Consider the following 14863-nt stretch of genomic DNA (forward strand, 5'->3'; position numbering starts at 1 on the left):
GTGGCTAATTTTACCCCACTAGTCAGGTAATGCCAACACCTGTCTGAGGACGCTACTTAATGCCCCAGGAGCTAGGAGGTCTTTCCATTCTTTTTGGTGGGAACACCAATTATATCCAGTCCTGTATGGCCTCTAGGTATTTTCCACCTGGTCCTTTTCAGTGGTCTCTTTCACAGCCTTGGGAAACGTTCACGTACTGATCAGTATTTATGTACAGACTTGCAAGGAGCTCTGGAACTAGCTCTCTCTGCAGCTCTCTTTCCTTATTCTGCTCCACACATTCTAGTCACCTGGACTCCTTCACCTCCAAACTCTGTCTTCCTTTCTCAGGAAGATTTCCAAGCTCTGTTTGCATTCCCCTTATACTGCAGCCTGGAAACTCTCCAAGCAGTAAGCCAGAGCAAATTTTAGGACTTACCACCTTTTGCTTCCCTTTTTTCAGGAATCACTGTCATCCTGTACTTCCTGTCATCCATTATCTTAAAAACATTATTTCATATATTTTGTGGGGGTTTTTTTAAGTTGTTTAAAGTGAGAGGGCAAATTCATTTTGTTCCTTCATCATGGCCAGAAACAAATATCCCAGATTTATTTTTCTAACAAATATTTATCCAGTTTCTATATGCTAGGTGCTGAAAATAATATACTGAACAAGACCAGCAGGGATTTCTACTGTCATCAAGCTTGTAGTTTTGAGGGAGGGGGGAAAAATAAAATAGAAAACAGAAGGCACTGGTAAATTCTGTGTTAATGAAATTAAATGACATAAGGAGTTTTTAGGGAGAGCTGCTTTAGGTTGAGTACTCAGGAAAATTGAGATATCTAGGATATCATTCATGACTGAAACTGGGTATGGATGAGAGCCAAGGGAGAGTATAGGAGAAGAAGAAAAGAAAGCCTGAGACTCAACCTTGAGAAATGCCAGTATATATTCTGCAGGTAGAGTGGGATGCCTTGCAGTGACAGGAAGAGGCAGAGGAAAGCCAGTATTGTTTTTTGTCTCAAAAGCCAAAAAAAGTGAGTCTCAAGAAAGAGGGTATCTTACTCTGCTCAAGCTGCCATAACAAAATAACATGGACTGCATGACTTAAACAACAGAAATTTATTGCCTCACAGTTCTGGAGGCTGGAAAGTCCAAGATCTGGAGGGTTCTGTTGCTGGTGAGAGCTCTCTTCCTGGCTTGCAGGCCATTTTCCTGTTCTCTGGTATCTCCTTCTCATCTTATAGGGACATCAATCCTATTGGATTTTGGCCCCGCCCTGTGACCTCATTTCACCTTAATTACTTCCTAAAAGCCTTATATCTCTTAATATATAAATCTGAGGCAGGGAGACGGGAGGGGCAGGGAGGAGGGAGGGGCCGACACAATCCAGTCCATAGCAGAAGAAATGGGCAACAGTGTTGAATGTTGTTAGGAAGGCAAAAAAGTTGAAAACTAAAGATCGTTCATTAGACTTATCATTTCATTGGTGACTTTAGTGCTGCCCTCATGGAGTACAAGGCCTGGAAGCTAGATTGGAGTAGGTTAAAGAATGAGAGGTATCGAAAATGGTGGTAGCAAGTATAGGACAGCTCATTAAAGTAATCTAACTCTAAAAATATTAACCTCATGAAGGTAAAAGATTGAGTGAAGCCTTGTTTTTTAAGGAATGAGAGACCTCGCACTTGTTTAAACATCATGGTGAGGATCCAGTTGAGAAGAGATGGTCTATTATTTATCTATTACCACAGCAATGCTACATTACACACCACCCCAAAACTCATTAGCTTAAAGTAAATAAGCATTTATTTCACTCATGAATCAGTGATTGGCAAATAAGCTTGGAGGTTCTTTGGAACTTGGCTGGGCTCCGTCGAGTGTTTTGGGGTTAGCTGGCTGTCAAGTGGACAGCTTCGCCCTGCTCCATAGCAGCTTCCCCCTGTGTCTCTCTTGGCCATCCAGTAAACCAGCCCAGGCATGTTCTCAGGGCAAAAGCAGAGGTGTAAAAGTGAGCATAAATGCCCCATTTCTCAACTTCAGCTTGCATCATATTTGCTAGTATCCCATTAGCTAGAGCAAATCACATAGTTGAGGCAGAATGAGAGGACATGGTAAAAAGGACAGGGCACAGAGAGTGCATATAGTGATGGGTGAAGAACTGAGGCTATTAATGGAATTAATCTGCCACAGATGGTATATTTTAAAAAAAAAAAAAAAAGAGGGTCGGAATCATTGATGATGATCATTGATAAGTTCCTGAGAAGGCCTATGGGAACAGGGTTCAAAAACATTTAAGTCATGCCAGGTTCTGCGATCTTTTACAGTTAGTTGGCATTATTTTAGATAAACAACTTGCTAATTGCTTTTACTTTCATATTAATTTAGTACTGAAGTTTTCTATTTTATTTTTATAAAGGTATGTGAATCACATGTAGTTACTGAATATTTGAATACAGTACTGCTTTAGGCACAGTTGTGTCGTACTAATTTAATATACAAGTTCATTAAGAAATTCAGGGATCCCTACAAGGCCAAGAATCACTTCTAAGTCACATAGCAGTGCAAACTGTTCATTGATTCCTGGAGAGAATTTGTTTTGTACCTTTGAGCTGACTGCAATCTCCTTCATTCCATTCAACTAAAAATTCAGGTAGATTATCTCATTTCTCAGTAGAAATGAGTCAATTCTAAATGTTTTCTTTTGAATTCTTGATTACCATGGTTTGCTCTCTAATAATCATGGTAGCACTTACTAATTAAGCACATACTATGCATCATGTGCTAATCTTTTTTGGGGGACATCTTTATTGGAGTATAATTGCTTTACAATGGTGTGTTAGTTTCTGCTTTATAACAAAGTGAATCAGCTATACATATACATATGTTCCCATATCTCTTCCCTCTTGCGTCTCCCTCCCTATCCCACCGTCCCTATCCCACCCCTCTAGGTGGTCACGAGCACCGAGCTGATCTCCCTGTGCTATGCGGTTGCTTCCCACTAGCTATCTGTTTTACATTTGGTAGTGTATATATGTCCATGCCACTCTCTCACTTTGTCCCAGCTTACCCTTCCCCCTCCCCGTGTCCTGAAGGCCATTCTCTACATCTGCATCTTTATACCTGTCTTGCCCCTAGGTTCTTCTTTTTTTTTTAGATTCCACATATATGTGTTAGCATACAGTATTTTTTTTTCTCTTTCTGACTTACTTCACTCTATATGACAGACTCTAGGTCCATCCACCTCACTACAAATAACTCAATTTCGTTTCTTTTTATGGCTGAGTAATATTCCATTGTATATACGTGCCACATCTTCCTTATCCATTCATCTGTCGATGGACACTTAGGTTGCTTCCATGTCCTGGCTATTGTAAATAGAGCTGCAATGAACATTGTAGTACGTGACTCTTTTGGAATTATGGGTTTCTTAGGGTATATGCCCAGTAGTGGGATTGCTGGGTCATATGGTAGTTCTAGTTTTAGTTTTTTAAGGAACCTCCATACTGCTCTCCACAGTGGCTGTATCAATTTACATTCCCACCAACAGTACAAGAGGGTTCCCTTTTCTCCACACCCTCTCCAGCATTTATTGTTTGTAGATTTTTTGACGATGGTCATTCTGACCGGTGTGAAGTGATACCTCACTGTAGTTTTGATTTGCATTTCTCTAATGATTAGTGATGTTGAGCATCCTTTCATGTGTTTGTTGGCAATCTGTATATGTGCTAATCTTTTATTGAAAAAGTAATTTTCCTAAAATTGGTTGCAGTAAATTGCAAATCTAGGACTCTGATCCGAGACCCTCAGATTTCCCAGTCTTGCTCTTAACCACCAGGTTTTTCTGCTCCTCCAGTAACCACATCGAATGATCAAAAAGCAAGTCAGAAAAAATGGCTGACTTAAAATCTCCCCCTTAACAATCTATCAAAGCCTTTAAATTCAGCAGTATCTTACCAAAGGGAAATTTTACTCTTGAGATAAATTAAGTCTTTTTAAAAAACCACAAAACCTGTACAACCTGAGTCTTAGAGAGTTTGCCAACAAGAGAAAGGATCTGTTTGGTCGTGTTAGACCTCATGGTTCACTAGTGGACCATGTTTACCTGGCTACATTGTATGGCTTTTTTACATTTGATCCCCTTTAAGCCCAGAGATTCAAAATTAAACTGTCGCATTATTATCTGACTCTACAAATTATAGGAACAAACTAGTATGGTGAACATTGTAGAAACAAATCATATACATATCTGCCATACTTTATTCCCACACATGTAATTTTTTATTTTGAGTTTTGTTATTAGTACTAACACATTTATTGACTCCTTACTATGTGTCCAGCTGGGCATATTACATGCATTCTCTGTGCCAGGTACTTTATTTACACCAACTCATTTAATAATCACATTACCCTTAAGATGTGGTATTCTATCTTCACTAACCAGTTAAATTGAAGCTTAGAGGCTAAGGAGTGTACACTCAGCAGGTGAGTGATTTGATTCAGGATCAGAACTCAGGCTCTAAAGTCTCCCTCTGTCCCACTTTCCTAAAATCCTCATCCCTAAATACCTATTTCAAATGTTTTTCCCCCTCATCTCCCCACTTCTGGGATTCATCTTTCCCTTCTCTGTAATCCCTTTGTCCTTAGCTACTCCTTTTATTTTTTTACTGCTTTTAATTCTGGTAGTTTATGAATACTTTTTCCCCACTGTTTCCTTACCAAGCTGCAAAACCCTTGAAGACAGATACCATCACAGTCTTTTATATTCCTAACATATTAGGTAGGTACTGGTTAAGGATTTAACTTTACTTAACAGCAGACCTGGCTGATGAACACATGCCAGCTCCATATAGAACTGAAACATTTTGCTCTGTGGCATGGTCCTCTATACTGGCCTCCTAGAACCTAAGAACCTTCACATTTAGGGTCCAGTAGACCAACGACTTCATTTTTATAACTTCTTATTACATCCCAAACATGGGAATACACTTGTCTGCTTCAGGAAGGTTCTCTGCTCTAGTTTTGCAAATTGACAACCATATCATGATATTTGGACAGATTGGTAGAGAGATCAGGGTCAAAGACAGTGCTGAGCTACAACTATTCAGTAAACTTGTTACTGAATTAACAGTAATTAATTCAGTTAATTATTTCCAAAGGAAAATAAACCAGTCACCCACTGGCGTTAAGTAAGTTCAAATTTGATGGTTTCAGGGACATTATAGCAACTCTTCAAATTCCAGGTCCTATATCAGAATTGTTTATCCATGCATACAGCTGAGTTCTTTCTGTCTTTGAAAAGACAAACTTGTGTTCCCTGAAACCCTCAACCTAAAGAATAGTTTTATGGTAGCTCTCATGTCAATCTCTGCCCTAACGTTTTTTCTTTTTTCACACTGAGAAATTAAAAGATATGACTGGCAGCCCCCTCTTTAGTTAAACATAAAGAAAATTCATGCTCTAAACATATAGGTCTCCTGGATAAGGTTATGGCCGTAGACCAGACATGTGGTGTATGTTAAGTATTCTAAAGAAATAGATAAATGGATATTAACACGAAGGGAGAATCATGACAGCATCACAAACCCCAAGAGTCAGTGTGCAGGATAGTGTGAATAGATCATAGGCCCTGAAGATTCAGTTAGCTGTGTGACCTTGGGTCAGTCATTTTACTTCTTTGAGCCTCAGTGGATGATTGTTAGAACTTAATCAGGTAATGTAAAAAAGGCTTTTAGCATAGTACCTGGCATATAGCAACTGCCCTACAAATGCTATTTTCGGACCTGTCTTGATCACACTAAAATTTGTTTCCTGCAGTGTGGCTCACTTGAAGTTTATTGTCTGTATGACAGAAATGAACTATCACATATCTCTAGTAATAAGTAAAAGAAGTTTAAATTATAAGTTGTATATATTAAAAGTTATTTTTGTTAGAATTATCAGTATCATTACTTTAAATCACAGATGATAATTGTTTGGATTTTCATAACTCACAAATGATTTTTATCTTTTATACTTTCCAAATGCACATATTCTATATACTTTCATTCAGATGGTGGAGAGGGGCTTTGTCTTAGGGTGAGTGAAATTACTGAAGTATTGAAAATAGGCTGAGCTGTGTGCCATAATCATTGCAGGCACCCTTTGCCCCTTATTCAGCCTCACTTACCATCTGGGTTCCTGGATGGTAGAGATAGATATAGAAGGGGCCTTACTTCGGATAAGTACCTCTCTCCAGCTTCTTCCCCCTTTCACCAAAGTATGTGCATTTGCATTTGTTTATAGCTCCATATGGTTATTAAAGCATGTTAACTCTCATTAGATCATCAGAAACATGTAAGCAGGGAAGATGTCATTTAAGTTCTTTTTTCTACAGATGAGGAAAGTGAGGCTGAAGGAGGCTAAGGTTATATGTCCAAGGTCATACATAAGGCTGATTATTAATATTGTCAGAACTGGAACCTGGGTCCTTACATTCTTTTCCCCAATTCTTTACTCTCAAGAGTACCACTGGATACACTATTGCTGGGCTTTCATTAGAATCCTGGATATGGACATATAAAGCCACTTTATCAGATGATTCAAATGCTGCCCCTTAAGCTTTTTAATAATGATGTAAAACAGAAGCCATGAAATAAAAGACTGATAAATTTGATGATATAAAATTTAAAATGGATTCATGACAAACTCACTGTAAGCAGATACAAACAACAAATAAACTAGGCAGGGTGGGGAGGGGTGGGTTTGTAGATCACACAGAACACAGGATTAATTCTTAACTGCCTGGCAATACAGTTAAGACGAGAAAAGTCATCGTCTCAACTGGCAACACAGAAAAGGAAATACAAATGGCTTCTAAGATATGAAAATAAGTTTAACTTTACTGAGGAGAAATGCAAATTAAGCAAGGGCATACAATTTTTTAAGCTTCCCTAAATTTTATTATACATTGTTATAAGAGTGTGAGGGAAGACATTTTCATATGTAATTGGTCAGAGTGTTAAAAGGTACAGTCTATGAAGGGAATTTTGGTAGTATCTATCAAATTTTTTAAAGCACCCGTTGACCCAGCCATGCCAATCCTAGACATCAGTCCTGAAGATGTACTTGCATATATACTTAAAGAGACACATATAAGAATATTCAATACATTGATATTTGTAAGCAAAAGATTGGAATAGCCCAAAATGGCTATTCTATGGCTATGACATAGCCATAGAATGGAGTTCTATGTAGCTATTAAAAGAATCAAATATTCATTGTACAAATATGGAACAATCTCCAAAATATATAAGCAAGATACAGAACAGTACTCAGAATTGTGTAGGGGGAAAGGAGATATTTGAAACAGACATATATACATATATATAAATGTGGAGAAACTATCTGGAATAATACACGAGAAATTGGCAACAGTAGTTGCTCAAGGAAGAGGGGGTAGGAGCAGTGAGAGACTTCATTGTATAACATTTTGTAGTTATTGATCTATTTTTAATTTTGCAAATTTATTACCTATTTTTAAAACATAAAAAAATCATTGTTTAAAAAATACATCAAGAAAAGTTGAACATTTATTAATCTTTTACTTGTTACAAATGTATATGATTCTATGACAAATTTCTAACATTAAACCTAACTAGTCAAAATTTTAATTTCCAAATATAAAGGTAATATTTGTTAAAAATTCCTATAGACTGCAAGTGTTTTGAAAGCGTGGACTATATCTTCATCTTTGTATCCAAAAGTGCTTTCTGATGGGTATTCAATAAATGTTAAATAATTTGACTGGTAGAGAAGATGGAATTGAAAAGTGCTCTGGTAAGTACTGGATTATAATTAGAGATCGAGATTCTTATATTAGTCCTCATACATCTGGTTAGAACACTCTGAAAAAGAGCAGTTTATTTTTCTATTCTCCTATATCTTAGTTTCCCTATCATCTCTTAAAAAAAAAAAAAAAAAAAAAAACGCAGTGAAGTGGGGACTAGAAAGGTCACTTCTAGCTCTGCTGTCCTAATGCCTCTGGTTCTAGCACTTCAAGATCAGTAGTGCCCAAACTTCAAACGCCAGCTTGTTTTTTTTTTTTTTTTTTGTAAGTATATATCTATGAATTAAACATGTCAGTCTGTATATTGGTACTAACATTTAGTTCTTTTTCTTGACTGTTTTCTTCCCATGCATGTGTATAGTTTTGTGTATCCTGGCGTTTGTGTTCTCAAATTTGGAGTACACTCTCTAGAAAAGTAACTTTAAAAGTCTTTAAAGTATTGAAAAGAACAATAGTGTAGTTACTGAGTAGTATTCTCTGATGAATACACCTTTATCAATCAAATAGCAAACAGAAAACAGAAAAAAAAAAATCGTTTTTAGGACTATGATTTGTTGCTCCATGCCATTGTTTTCTTATTTTGGAGTTTGATGCCTGATATACTTACCTACCAAGCTACCTCAATTAACATCATTCTATTTTTATAGCTTGCTTTAGAGTTTCTCAAAGAGTCATACATCAGACTTTCTTGTTTTGAAAATACAGATAAAAATATGAAGACTAGCAGTCCTTGGAGGAAGGAAAAACATTACTGTTAGTGATCGTATCTCTAGGTTTTGGATTTTTTTGTAATGATGATTTACTATTTTTGATGAATAATCTTTTAAGCTGTCATTTTGTTTCATTATCTATTTATAACAATTGAAACCATGTCATTCGGTGGAACTGGGACTGTTTGGGGAGAACTCAACTCAGTGAAAATATGATGGCTGTTAAAATATGGTTTAACAGGTTAAATCTCTGGCTTATTGAATGGCAAGTGAGTCAGTTGTTTGAAGTTGTAAGGAGAGATCAGGAAAATGCTACCGAAGTCTGGATGCTGCTGCCATTTACCAACTCTAATAAGCCACTAAAATACTACACAACTCAGCTTCCTCTTTACGAGTGGGAAGAATCATTGACCTGCGGTTGAAGAAAGCTTAGGAATGATGTAGTCTAACTGAACTGATCAGTTGTGTCAAATGAGCTAATGTATAGCAAGCTATTAAATTATTTCTAAACGTAAGGATTCACATCTGAAGATGTGAATTGACTTTAATATTACATGTGTGGAGTGGCTAGCTGTCCTTTGGACTCTCAAGTTTCTGTGATTTTAGAGAAGATTCTCATCAGAGAGCTAGTAGACAGGCCTAAGGGAAAGAGCAAGGACTGTCGACTTTATTTGTACTGGAACTCTCTGTGACTCACTTTTACCGTTTCTTATGAGCTTACAGTATACCAACCTTACTTGGTGGTTATGAAATTTGAGATAATGCATGTGAATGTGCCTAGAGTATGGTAGGCATTCAACAAAGGTTAATTCCTTCTTGTCTCAAAGTGGCTGTGATCCTGGTAGGTTAAAGGAAACGTTAAAAGACGGGTTGACTCCGGCCAAGCTCAGTAGGCTAAATATCCTTTCTGATGTACACTGATGAAATCGGTATATGCTATTTTTGTCCAGTGGTATCTGAGTGACCTCTCAATTACCTGTGTTGAATTCAGTTCATTTAGGAGACAGGAGCTAAAAAAAACCCAACAATCAATCATCTCTATTGTTTAGAGGTCTGAACAATAAAACTACTGAATTTTCTTTTACAAGGTTGATAGTTTCTTTCTTTGAAATTAAAGTAAAACTAAAGTGCTTTACACTTTTTTTTTCCAGCATGCTACAAGTGAAAACTGATGAGAAAGTGAATTTGTCTGACGGGAATACAGCAAGTTGCCCTTTGAGCCCCATTAAGATGTGCCTTAATCGTCCCATTGAATGGAATCTGAATTTGACAGCAGCATCTCTAGCGAGCTGTACAGTTCATAACCAAAATCTCAAAAGTGAAGAGAAATAGATTGCAGTTCTTCTTGCACTATCCTTATTTTGTACGTCAACATTCTTCCTGCTGATAAGCATTTATCGATTGATTTTGAAATATTTCTAGTCTTGTGATTTGTCTATATTAAATCATTAGCATTAATCATTTTGATTATATTTGTATGTTTTTTTTACATGTTTTACACCAGACCATTGTGGAATTTTGCAGTACAAATGGATTTTTGAAGTTTCTCTTTTTAATGGTATTTTGTGAATTTTTTACTAAGTTTAAATATATAATTGTCCCCAGTTTTATTTCCGTGCACAATGTCTTAATATATAATGCATTGTGAGATTTAGAAGGCTAGTATTGTAAAGATTTGTGATTACCTGACCCATGAATAGTTGTATAACAGGTGGATACCAACTACCTCGAAGCAAATTGGTAAAAGGCAAAGGTATCTCTTAGAAGTATATCTCTTTCAAAGTTATATATGTATAGAAAAATTGATCATAGTTTATCATCAAGTAGCATGTTTCCATTCATAAGGAGAATTTGAACTGATCAGTTATTTCTCTGTACTTTTAAACCTATAAAGTCTGGATTTTAAGAGCAATGGCACAATTGCATGTTGACTCTTCAGCAAATCTGTGACTCTTGCAGATAAGAATACTGTTTGGTTTTTGTAAGTTATCCATTTTGAATGAAAAATGGTAAATGGATTTACATCCATTGATTTTATTGTATTTTAGCCATTTATTTTAAAGTGTAAAGGGATGTTTTAAAATGAGGATAATATTCCTTACCTCTTTAGCTGTACAAAAGCATAGCTTTTGTGATTGGCTTATGTGATTGTGTCCAAAACTTGAATGGTAAGAATACTCAAAGTCTGATGCTTAATTTTTCCCATGGCTGAGAAGGAAAGCTTTGGTCCATGTAAAGTATGTAAGAACATGGCTCCTTCCCTTTGGATAGCCTGGCTATGGGTTAAATGGGATTCAGTTTATTGTGTTTCTAAAGACTTTTACTTATGGCACATTTTGTGTACCTTCTAAGTCCTTATTTCTCCCAGCCTACCCCAACCCCCAAATTATTTTTAAAAAGACAGGGATTTAACAAAAAGGCTTACATAAGGAATTTGAAGCACAGGAAAAGACACAGAGCCAACAGAATGAGAAACAATCATCTATTTTTCACTGTTTTATATCACCACCATATCTGCCTTTTCCTTTTTCTTAATAAGCATTCTTTGTAACCTTCGGACTCCTTTTATATTTCTGAGTTTTGTAAAGCACATATACATATGTAATGTAGCAATTTGGCTCAAAAAAGCACAGCATTCTTACTTTAGCTCCATCTTAGAACATCACCTTAAGTAAATGGCCTCTGGTAAATAAAAAAGCACAATTATTATTAAAACCAATGTATTAGATCCAATGTTAGGGTATTTCTATTCTGAATAATAGAGATGATTATCAGAGGAATAAAAGGTGTTTGGTTGGGAGTTACAGAAGGAAAGAGGACTGATTTGACACGGTGTAAGTTTAAGTCAGACAAGTGCCAATTCAGAAAATAAATTTACAGTGAAGAAATAGTGCTCATTCATACATTAGTATATAGTGGACTTCCTGTCACATTCTTTTCCTACTAGTATTTTTTATTACCCACAATAAATATTTTGTTATGCCAAAAACATAGAGAACTCCATGATTAATATGTATATGTGAACATTTCCCTAACCCACGAACCATCGTAACATAAGCAAACTTGGGCTCTCATATGCAAACATTCTGGGAAAAAAATTACTCATGCATGTAGCATTCCTGGGCCCACCTTAAATTCTGATTAAATCCATGACTGATGGAGATGGTCTGTGGAGCACACTGATGGATGCTGTCTCACTGCTTCAATACAGGCTAAAGTAATGTGGAATCACACAGCAGAAAGTTCTACAAGAATCAGACTTCTTCTAATTTTCATACAAGGGTAACTTTATTAAAGCAAAGAAATGAACATAATTTTAATGGACATTTTTCAAAGGACTCCACCTCCATCATATCTTCTCCTAATTTTTATCTTCACTGAGAAATTATGCAAAGTTAAGTTTACTTTTTTCTAGTGCTGCTGTCTTGGCTCGTCTTGGTAGTCTCATCCTCATTTCTGATTCTGGCTCTGGAACTTCATGATCACTAAACAGATTTTGAAATACACCAATTTAAATACAAGCTTTAAAACCAGTTTATTTATAAATAAAACTTTGTTTCTATCATTCTATCAGTGTGTGATTGATATCCTGATTCCATTAGGCTTAAAACTGAAATCTCAAAACCAAAAAACACCAATTGGCTATCCAGCAAAGTGAACCATGGAAAACCTAACTAATTTTTTTTAATATCTACATGGAACCTGGTATTATACAGAAAAAAGCAAAAAACAAAAACCCAAACTTCTATAATGAAGCTTGTAATTAAACAGGAACCATAACAACTGCCCAAGAGTTTTTTGGGAAACTCAAGTAGTGAAAAAATGAGTTCTATTTATTTAGGCAATACATTCCTAAAACACTGTTAACAGCAAGTTTCCCCAAAAGATACTTTAAATTTAATTAAAACTCGATCTAAAGTTATAAACTGAAAATATATACATTTTACCTATGAATGAATGAATGCAAGACAGCTGTAAACAGCTTCCAACAATGGCTTATTGGCAGAAACCAAAAATAAACTATATCACTAATATCATCCAAATTATAGGCAGAATTATTCTATCATTATAAATGTAGAGAACCCAAATCTGAATCTCAATAGTTTGCTAATTCAAGTTCAGAGGTCATACATACATGATCTTATAATTAAGAGGAATACATGGAAATACAATTTGAAAGAACATAAAGATAACTACCTAGTACTAAAAGCCATGTCAACGAACAGGAAAAGCACACAAGCCAGAGGAAGTCAAATGCTCGTAGATACATAATCTAAAAAGCTGTAAATTTTCACGTATTATCTTGTTACATAATCACAGTATAAGCAAACTACAATTATTTTTTTTCTTTTACTTCTACACAAATTTTTTTTTTAATGAAGATAAAACCTCTTTACATATTCTAGATGTGCATGGCATACCTTTCAGAGTCAGCCTCAGCCTCAACAGTCTGACGTCTCCTGTTCGTTCTAGCTGAAGCTATCACTTTTCTCCGTCCTTAAAGATAGTATATAATTCATTATCAAAATCTATTATCAATTGATTATTTTTAACCTGTTTTCTGGGCTACCCAAATTCTTTATTTTTCCCTCTTCAACACCCTTTCCTCCTAGTTCCCAGCCACCTTGATACAAATTATCAACACCATGGAGAAAAGGAAGCCAGCAAGATCAAAATTTTACTAATTTCTTTTGTAAGCTCTTATAATAGGCAAGGGAAAAGATGGAAATTGAGTTATAGGTGGCAAATTTTGTTAAATTTATTTGGGGGAAAGAAGCATGTGAAAAATGTTATATAAAGAAAGTACCTCATAGCACAAGGTATATGGAGAACCTAATGAAAATTAAGGTTAAAAAGAGAGGTTAAGCCCATAAAACAGATCCTAAATAAACAGAACTTTAGTCAGTAAGGTATGGTTTATTGTAAAATATTCAAACATATACATGGTCAATTCAAATGTGTGTTCTAGAACATTTCAGATAAAAATTGAAGCCCTTTATATGCTGGGGGGTTACAAAAATTCTACTAGCTAGAAATTCACAAGGTTAAGCAGTGAAGTGGCCTGTGATGCTCATTTATGATAATAAAACAGCATATATAAATGGAGTTTGAGCTATTAAAAAAAAAAGAGGTGGAGTTCTTATACCTGACTAAAAGCAATCTGATCAAAACCAAATTATTCAGTATGATCATTTGGTTGAAATTTATATACCCTACTTATTCAAGTGAGACTTTTTGTTTCTGTTTTCTTCCAACTGTACATATTTGCTTGTAAACTTCTAATGCAGTTATCCCCAAGAAAACATCCAACAATATGGGACTAATGTGGAACAATTAACCAGCAATTAGCATTTAAATAACTGATTGGCTACAAAACAATATTTTTTTCCACTACAAAACTATTTTTTTCCATTTAGAAAAAAATCGAGTCTACACAGAAAAGGGCCTCAAAAAATATTTTTCAAGGATTAAAATAAGGGTTGGTTCATAGGTGGAATTATTAGCATTCTTCTGATTAGTTTGCTTGGATGTGTTTTCTGATTCTTCTGTAATAAGCATGCATTGCTTTTGTAATAAGAAAATAATAAAAGATTAAAAAGACCTTGAATTTCACATTTTTTTTCTAAGTGATCCCCTAATAGTCAACATTTACTTTATTCCAGCAATTCCCCTATTGTTGGATATCGCTTTGAAAATAAACTATGTTGGGAAAATATGAAGTAAAACGGAAAACAGAAGCCCAGAAAAATACTAGGAGGATAAAAGGGACAAAAATACTTAATCATATAAAGGACAGACCACAAACAACTGATAATATAAATATAAAATCATCGTTCATCATTTGATAATAAAAATCTTAATTTAACCCAAATAGTCCTTTGCAGTATGATCTTCTGCATCATATTTCTTTCAGTCAAAAGCACTTGAAGCAACACTGATGTCTTTTAGACACAAAGGAAAACCTAATATCAACTAAAACAAATCAAAAAGAAAGTTAAGGATACTGAGGACAATGAATAATCTTTATACATATCTAAGGAAACAAAGTATTTCACTAGATAACAAAAGTGAAAAGTTTTATTATAAGGTTAGTCAATCCAGGGGACTTCCCTGGTGGCGCAGGGGTTAAGAATCCACCCACCAATGTGGGCGACATGGGTTCGAGCCCTGGTCCAGGAAGATCCCACATGCCATGGAGCAACTAAGCCCGTGGGCCACAACTACTGAGCCTGCGCTCTAGAGCCCACAAGCCACAACTACTGAAGCCCATGAGCCTAGAGCCCGTGCTCCGCAACAAGAGAAGACACCGCAATGAGAACCCTGCACACCACAATGAAAAGTAGCCCT

At 35.8% G+C, this 14863-nt stretch overlaps 2 protein-coding genes across 5 annotated transcripts in view; one reads left to right on the forward strand and one right to left on the reverse strand.

The window, feature by feature from the left end:
- LCORL (ligand dependent nuclear receptor corepressor like) overlaps positions 1 to 14087 on the forward strand; it is a 180749-nt gene extending 166662 nt beyond the window's left edge. The window contains exon 7 of one of the 2 annotated variants that reach the window (XM_059067494.2): positions 9667 to 14087. In XM_059067494.2, coding sequence (XP_058923477.1) covers positions 9667 to 9847 — 181 coding nt within the window. In that variant the 3' untranslated portion in view covers positions 9848 to 14087. The remainder of the gene's footprint in view (positions 1 to 9666) is intronic. The other variant, XM_067036358.1, reaches the window with a different exon arrangement.
- Positions 11785 to 14863, reverse strand: part of NCAPG (non-SMC condensin I complex subunit G) — a 184699-nt gene continuing 181620 nt past the window's right edge. For all 3 annotated transcript variants that reach the window (XM_059067496.2, XM_059067498.2, XM_067036360.1), the window contains 2 exons: positions 12937 to 13012; positions 11785 to 12000 (listed from right to left, as the gene is read on the reverse strand). In XM_059067496.2, the coding sequence (XP_058923479.1) occupies positions 11901 to 12000; positions 12937 to 13012 (176 nt within the window). In that variant the 3' untranslated portion in view covers positions 11785 to 11900. The remainder of the gene's footprint in view (positions 12001 to 12936; positions 13013 to 14863) is intronic.

The sequence above is a fragment of the Kogia breviceps genome, chromosome 6 (genome assembly GCF_026419965.1).
Source record: "Kogia breviceps isolate mKogBre1 chromosome 6, mKogBre1 haplotype 1, whole genome shotgun sequence".
NCBI lineage: Eukaryota > Metazoa > Chordata > Mammalia > Artiodactyla > Physeteridae > Kogia > Kogia breviceps.